The sequence below is a fragment of the Vipera berus genome (genome assembly GCF_964194415.1).
Source record: "Vipera berus genome assembly, chromosome: 1".
Lineage (NCBI taxonomy): Eukaryota > Metazoa > Chordata > Lepidosauria > Squamata > Viperidae > Vipera > Vipera berus.
Genome location: NC_138202.1, coordinates 1240515 through 1248933, shown reverse-complemented (window position 1 = coordinate 1248933; position 8419 = coordinate 1240515). Strand labels below are relative to the sequence as shown.

Sequence of the window (8419 nt, the reverse complement as noted above, 5' to 3'; positions counted from 1 at the left end):
TCATTCAGGCGGCCTTGGCTTCCAGGATAGCCAGCTCAAGCTCTCCTGGGCCCCGTCCCGGTGGAGGTAGAGCAGCTCCAGGCTGACGGCCTCGGCTTCGCCATCGGGGCACGCTCGCTTCTGCCTCGTGCGGCACAAGGCGTAGCAGAGGCCACAGGCCACGGGACCCAGAGCCAGCAGCACGGCCAGCACCAGGAGGAGGAGGGGCTTGTCCCCCAGGGCAAAAGCCCCTCCCCGGGGCAGGTAGGAGAAGGAGGGGGAGGGCAGGCAGGCGTGGGAGCGCTCCTCGTAGATGCTGTGGGATGGGCAGGCGCTGCAGTTGCGGGCTGACCCCGCCAGGCAGGTGTAGCAGGAGGGGTCGCAGGCCGAGCAGGCCTGGGTGGCGCCCCGGGTCCCGTTGGGGTTGAGAGCCGGGCGGGACAGGCGGTAGTACCTGGGTGGGCAGTAGGAGAGGCAGAGGTGCCGGACCGCCAAGAGCGGGCTGGGGCATTCTGGGAAAAAACAACAACAACAACGAGCCCTGTGAGGCAGGCCAGCCAGCCACAGGGAGTGGTAAATGCGACAAACTAATGAATAACATTGCTATTCTCCAAAGCCCCTGAAGGCAGGACAAGAAGCAACGGATGGAAACTAGTCAAGGAGAGAAGCAACCTAGAACTAAGGAGAAACTTCCTGACTGTTAGAACAATTAACCAGTGGAACAACCTGCCTCCAGAAGCAGTGAATGCTCCAACATTGGAAGTTCTTAAGAAGAGACTGGACAGCCATTTGCCTGAAATGGTATAGGGTTTCCTGCCTGAGCAGGGGGTTGGACTAGATGACCTCCAAGGTCCCTTCCAACTTGTTATTATTATTATTATTAAGAAGCAAGCAGGCATGGCTGTGGGTGATGGGTATCCTAGGGTCGGGCGATTGACTATATTTATTTTAAAAATATAGGTAGTCCCCAACTTAGTTCACTAAGTGACCGTTCAGTTACCACGGCGCACACACACACACACACACACACACACACGGGATGCTGCAACCGTCATAAGTGCATGGCAGTTGCCAAGTCCTGGAATCTTGATCACGTGACCACGGGGGAGGCTGCGAGGGTCCCGGGTAACCTTTTTTTTAGGCTGTTCCAACTTCAAACAGTCATTAATAGTTATAATTGGAGTAGGTATTTGTCTATCTGTCTATATTCATCCATCCATCTTTCCCTCTCTAATCTCTGTATCACTATCACTCTATCATCTCTCTCTCTCTCTCTCTCTCTCTCTCTCTCATCTATCATCCATCCATCTTTTCCCTCTCTATCACTTATCTACCTGTCTGCCTGCCTGTCTGTCTATCTCGTCTATCAATCATCCATCCATCTTTTCCCCAATCATAACTTCAAACAGTCATTAATGTCTGTTTGTCTATTTACCAACAACCCACTTACCTTATCAATCCATCATCTATCTATCTGCCTGTCTCTCTATAGCTGTTCATCCATCCATCTTTTCCTCTCTAATCTCTGTATCACTATCACTCTATTTCAGGGGTGTCAAACTTGCAACATCACATATTGCGACTTTTTCCCCATCTATATTATCTATATCTGTCTGTCTATCATCTATTTATCTATATCATCTCTATCTATCTATCTATCTATCTATCTATCTATCTATCTATCTATCTATCTATCTATCTATCTATCTATATTATCTATATCTGTCTGTCTATCATCTATTTATCTATATCATCTCTCTCTCTCTATCTATCTATCTCTCTGTATCTATCTATATCTTTCTCTCTCTCTCTCTCTCTATCTATCTATCTATCTATCTATCTATCTAATCTATCTGTGTCTATCATCTATTTATATCATCTCTATCTATCTATCTATCTATCTATCTATCTATCTATCTATCTATCTATCTGTCTATCTATATCTATCTCTATATTATCTATGTCTGTCTATCATCTATTTATCTATATCATCTCTATCTATCATCTATCTATCATCTATCTATCTATCTATCTATCTATCTATCTATCTATCTATCTATACTATCTATATCTGTCTGTCTATCATCTATTTATCTATATCATCTCTATCATCTATCTATCTATCTATCTATCTATCTATCTATCTATCTATCTATCTATCTATCTATCTATCTATCTCTCTATCTATCTATCTATCTTATCTATATCTGTCTATCATCTATTTATATCATATCTATCTATCTATCTATCTATCTATCTATCTATCTATCTATCTATCTATCTCTCTATCTCTCTGTATCTATATCTCTCTATCTATCTATCTATATTATCTATATCTGTCTATCATCTATTTATATCATATCTATCTATCTATCTATCTATCTATCTATCTATCTATCTATCTATCTATCTATCTATCTGTATCTATCTATATCTCTCTCTCTCTATTTCTCTCTCTCTATCTATCTCTCTATCTATATTATCTATATCTGTCTATCATCTATTTATATCATCTCTATCTATCTCTCTGTATCTATCTATATCTACCTATCTCTGTCGCTATCATCTATCTATCTATCTATCTATCTATCTATCTATCTATCTATCTATCTATCTATCTATCTTATCTATATCTGTCTATCATCTATTTATATCATATCTATCTATCTATCTATCTATCTATCTATCTATCTATCTATCTATATCTATCTATCTGTCTCTATCTATATCTATCTATCTCTGTCTCTATCTATCTATCTATCTATCTATCTATCTATCTATCTATCTATCTATCTTATCTATATCTGTCTATCATCTATTTATCTATATCATCTCTATCTATCTATCTATCTATCTATCTATCTATCTATCTATCTATCTATCTATCTATCTATCTATCTATCTATCTATCTATCTATCTATCTATCTCCATCCATCCATCCCTCTCTTTCTCCCTCCCTCCCTCCCTCTTTCTCTCATTTAGAAATCACCCATCTCTCTCACAGAGAAACTCTGGGCAGCGTACAAATAAAAAGTTAAAAACATGCAGCTGCTCTCTGGTGGCATGAAGTTCCACAGGCTCAGCGGCCATCAAACCTGATGTGTGGCCATCTGAGCGATGTGCCGAATGCCGACAGAAGGGAATGTGTGTCATTCAGGGTCGAAGAGCTGGGGTCCTCGGGGCCTGGCCGTTTTCTTGCAGACGTCTCGTGAGCCAGCTCGGTTACACCATCATCATCATCCGTGCTCGGAGGCAGTGAGGATTGGCCTCTGTTTATACACTCCAGTGCTAGTGGGGTGTCTTTGGGGGTCCCTTGATTGCACCCACCACAACTCACCCTGGCACGTCCCGTCGCGGTTCCGCCGTACGCATTTGGTCGCCGCAGGGGGAGCCGCCGGCCGCGCTGTCATGTCTTCCTCCGTGCCGTAGAGTTTTAACACAAAGTGCTTGAGGAGCCCTTTGGAGCAAGGCAGAGAAGAAAAAAGGGGGTGAGGCTCCAGAAAGATGGGGGGGCACCACAAAAGAACCGCTGATACGGGTGTGAGTGTGAAGGACGGCAAGGTAGGATGTGGGCTCTGCGTGTGGGGGGGGAGGGAGGGAGGCACAGAGAAATCCACGCGCACAACAATACACAAGTGGTCTCGGCCTACTGCAGTGGTTCAGCTAGTACAGGGGTCTTCAAACTTGGCCTTTTTATGACTTGAGGACTTCAACTCCCAGAATTCCTCAGCCAGCATGGAGGAACCATGGCCCTTTTATGACTTCCTCAGCCAGCATGGAGGAACCACGGTCCCTTTTATGACTGTGGACTTCAACTCCCAGAATTCCTCAGCCAGCATGGGGGAACCATGGCCCTTTTATGACTTGTGGACTTCAACTCCCAGAATTCCTCAGCCAGCTTGGCTGGCTGAGGAATTCTGGGAGTTGAAGTCCACAAGTCATAAAAGGGCTAAGTTTGAAGACCCCAGAGCTAGTAGCATGGTGGTTAAGTGAGTCTGACTCGCTTTGTCAGATTGTCACAGAAGGGGGGTCCTTACGACCGTCATAAACACGAGTCACTGGCCAAGCGCCCTAATTGTGTTCACGTGACCCTGGAGATGCTACAGAGGTCGTCAAGTGTGAAAAACTGTGGCAAGTCTCTTTTTTCGGTGCCGTTAACTTCAAACGGTCGCTAAATGAACCGTTATAAGCCGAGGACTGCCTGTGTTACACATTTACCCCTTCAAGTGTGTAGACGAACGCCTCTCGACCGTGACAACTTTAAGCTGGGTGGACTTCAGCTCCCAGAATTCCCCGGCCGGCGACTACACGGCTTAAATTTGTCAAGGCTGAGAAACGGTGATCTGGACCTCCAGCACATCACAAACAGCTGGAAAGAGCCTCCGAATCAAGCAGAATAGAGCTGGAAGGGACCTTGGAGGTCATCTAGCCCAACCCCCCTGCCCAAGCAGGAGACCCTGTACCATTTCAGGCAAACAGCTGTTCAACCTCTTCTTGAGAACTCTCCAGGGATGGAGCAGCCATCACTTCTGGTGGCAAGCTGTTCCACTGGTGAATTGTCCTCACTGTCCGGAAGTTTCTCCTTAGTTCCAGGTTTGCTTCTCTCCTTGATCAAATTCCACCCACTGTTTCTTGTTTTGCCTTCAGGTGCTTTGGAGAATACATTGACACCCCCCACCCTCCTCTTCTCTGTGGCAGCCCCTCAAATACTGGAATGCTGTCCCCCCCCCCCCATCACCCTACTTTTCTCTAGACTGGCCATACCCGAATCCTGTTCTTCGTATGTTTTGGCCTCCAGGCCTTGGATCACCTTAGTTGCTCTTCTCTGCACTTTTTCCAAACTCTCAACATCTTTTGTGTGTGTGTGTGTGTGTGTGTGTGAGAGACAAGGTGACCAAAACTGGATGCAGGCATTCCAGGTGTGACCTGACTAGGGTTTTATAAAGCGTGTTAGATGTTTTGTGCCAGCCATTGGCAGTTCCCCAAAAAGGTCATCAGATGGGAGCAAAGAGGCTTCTTTGCTTCCACTGATGGGTCAGGGGTCCCCGGCCCCTGCATCCCCATTGGCGAGAGAGTTTTATGGTTAGGGAGGGGCTGAGACCCCCCATAAATACCTCTGCTCAGGGGCTGCTCTTTGTTCTAGTTCTGTTCTATTCTAGTCTATGCTATGCTTGCTTGCTTCTCTCCTGCTAGCTTATAATCCAGGCATGGAGGCCTCCATGCCAGGAAACTCTTTCTATTTACTTTATCGTTAAATAAAGCTTTGAATGATTGCATCTCTGCGTGATGCCTTTTTTACTTGGAAGCACCTTAACGATCCATCGGCCTCGTGAGACCATCTCACAAAGCGGGACTAAGACTTCCCATGATTTTGATTCTATGCCTCTGTTCATGCAAGCCGGGATTGTGTTGGCTTCTTCAATAAGTCAATAAGAAGCAAAGAGACGTCATCCAAATTGGGATCGGCTGCGTGATGTACCTCTGTTGTACGCGTCGCCCTTGTTTTCCAGCCGGAGGGTCCATACGCCCCGGGGGTCTTCATCCCAGTAGTGTGTCGACATGAAATCCCAGTCCTTGTAGCCATCCTTGCTGTTGTCGTAGGGCCTAGCGAAACACGAGGTGAACGTCAGATCTGCCTCCCTTGCAGTGGTGAGAAAGTTCTGCTACTTTGGAGAGCCCGACTTTTACTACATTTAATTGAACGGGAATTGACTAGAGACGGAGATTGAAGAAACAAAACATGGACATTTGACCGTGGATGATCTGTTTATAATGTTTGGGATGATTCGGGATGGGCAAGAGGCCGCGGTAAATTTTCCACCATGAGTGGATTACAATAACAGTCTGTTAACAGAGAATTTTGGAATTCTGTCTTTCTTTCACTAATACTGTTTTTCCTGTCAACTACGTGTTCGTTAATATAACATAGAGATGGCAGGCCAACAACTTGCAAATAGATTTAGTCGTTTAAAATTTTGGGGGAGGGCTTGCTTTGCAACTAGTTTTGTAGTAATATATTGATCAGTATTCAACTGGAGGAATAATATCTGTATAATGTCTTTGTTCGTGCTTTTAATTGTTCTGGGTTTTGTGGGGGTTGGGGTTGGGGATTTATTATTATTTATTTTTTTGGAGTATTGCATTTTGTATTTTAACAGGTTCGCCTGGTGCACCAGTTGCGGCCCTACCTGGACCGAGATGCCCTGCGCACAGTCACTCATGCGCTCGTGACCTCCCGATTGGACTACTGCAGCGCTCTCTACATGGGGCTGCCCTTGAGGACCACCCGGAGGCTTCAGCTGGTGCAGAATGCGGCCGCGTGAGTTGTGATGGGAGTCTCCCGATACTCCCGTGTAACACCTCTGCTCTGCGAGCTGCATTGGCTTCCGGTTGCCCTCCGGGTGAGATTCAAGGTGCTGGTGATGACCTATAAAGCCCTAAATGGCGTGGGTCCGGATTATTTACGGGAGCACCTTCTGCCGGCATCAAGTTCCCTTCGTCCAGTGCGCTCCCACAGGGAGGGTCTTCTCAGGGTGCCGCCGGTAAAAGATTGCCGGCTGGACAATACCCAGGGGTAGGGCCTTCTCTGTGGGTGCGCCAGCCCTCTGGAACCAGCTGCCTGCGGAGCTGAGGAACTGCCCCTGACCTTCGCTCATTCCGCCGGGACCTGAAGACCTGGCTCTTCGAGCTCTCTGGCCTGGTCTGAGCATATTAATTGGGATTTTAACTGTTTTTTAACTGGGGTTTTATTGCAAGGTCTATATAATCTTTTTAATTGATTTCAAGTTTTGTAATTGTTGTATTGTTTTTTACAAAAACCTTGTGAACCGCCCTGAGTCCTACGGGAGAAGGGCGGTATATAAGTTTAATAAATAAATAATAATAACTTTGGGAGGGAGCTTGGAAGTTTTGTTTTGTGTTTTCAACAAGTCTTCTGATTGCTAGCTGGTGTTCATGGATGCGCTCTGCTAGTTTTAGAAGACAGAATGTAGAATAATGGGATTGGAAGGGACCTTGGAGGTCTTCTAGTCCAACCCCTTGCTCAAGCACCATTTCAGACAGGTGGGTGTCTGGTCTCTTCTTCAAAACCTCCAGTGATGGGGCGCCCACAACTTCTGGTGGCAAGCAGTTCCACTGGTTCATTGTCCTCTCTGTCAGGAAGTTTCTCTTTAATTCCAGGTTGCTTCTCTCTTTGGTCAGTTTCCAACCATTCCTTCTTGTCCTGCCCTCCCCTCGGGTGCTTTGCAGAATAATTTGACCCCCCCTCTTCTTTGTGGCAGCCCCTCAAATACTGGAAGGCTGTTATCCTGTGCCCCCACCCCCACTCCTTGTTTTCTCTAGACCGGCCATTATTCCCAGTTCCTGCAACCATTAGCCTTCCTTCCCCCCACGGCCTCCGGATGCTGCAGCTTTCATCAGCAGAAGCCAGTCGCCCACCGGGCTCTCATGGTGCCAGTGGGCTGGGGGATTCTGGGGCTGGTGGTCTCGGGGGTGGGGTGGGGTGAAGAGGGAGGGGAGAAGCTGACCTGACGTCCACCAGGGTGGAGGTGGTTCCCATGGGGCTGGTCAGCGAGATGGCCAGGTCCCCCCTCCGGCTGTAGGTGAGCCAGAGCTGCACCTGGACGTGCTCCAGGGACCGGATGCCTCGGTTTCTCCTCTGGAGGCAGGCGGAGGACGAGACATTCTGCGAGACGGACAGCCGGGAGCCGACGGCCCTGCCGGGAGACGGAAGAAAGGGGAAGGGGCTTCGGCTTAGCAGAAAGGGCCTTGAGTAAAGGCAGTCCTCGACTTACGGCCACAAGGGAGCCCAAAACATCCGTGGCTAGGCGAGGCAGTGGTGGAGTGGATTCTGCCCCGTTTCTATGACCTTCCTTGCCACCGTTGTTAAGGGAATCCCCTCAGTTGCGAAGCTAGCAGCACGGTCGTTAAGCGAATCTGGCTTCTCCGGTGACTTGGCTCGTCACGAAAGGGGATCACGTGACCCCGGGATGCTGGGACCGTCATAAATATGAGACAATTGCTTAGCAGCCAAATTCTGATCACGTGACCACGGGGAGGTTGCGCAGCTGCTAACTGGAAAACGGTCATCAGTCATATTTTTCAGTTCCAGCAAGAGAGATACGGAGGGAGGGAGGGAGGGAGAGAGAGAAGGAGAGAGAGAGACAGAGGGAGGGAGAGACAGAAGAAAAGAGAGACATACGGAAGGAGAGAGAGAGGTATAGAAGAGGAGAGATGGAGGGGGAGAAAGAAGAAGAGGAAGAGGGAGGGAGAGAGAGAGAGAAGGAGAGAGATACAGGGAGGGAGGGAGGGAGAGAGATACGGGAGAGAGAGAGGTGAGGTAGAGAAGAAAAGAGACATACAGAGGGAGGGAGAGGTATGGAGGGAGCGAGAGAGATACGGGGGAGGTAGAGAAAGAGATATGGAGGAAGGGAGAGAGAG

The 8419-nt window shown here is 47.7% G+C and overlaps 1 protein-coding gene across 1 annotated transcript in view; it reads right to left on the bottom strand.

The window, feature by feature from the left end:
• The window catches only part of PCSK4 (proprotein convertase subtilisin/kexin type 4), a gene marked incomplete at both ends in the record, with an annotated part of 28800 nt that continues 20381 nt past the window's right edge, over positions 1 to 8419 (bottom strand). The window contains 4 exons of the mRNA XM_081314808.1: positions 1 to 491; positions 3318 to 3437; positions 5460 to 5584; positions 7507 to 7695. Of these exons, the coding sequence (XP_081170934.1) occupies positions 1 to 491; positions 3318 to 3437; positions 5460 to 5584; positions 7507 to 7695 (925 nt within the window). The remainder of the gene's footprint in view (positions 492 to 3317; positions 3438 to 5459; positions 5585 to 7506; positions 7696 to 8419) is intronic.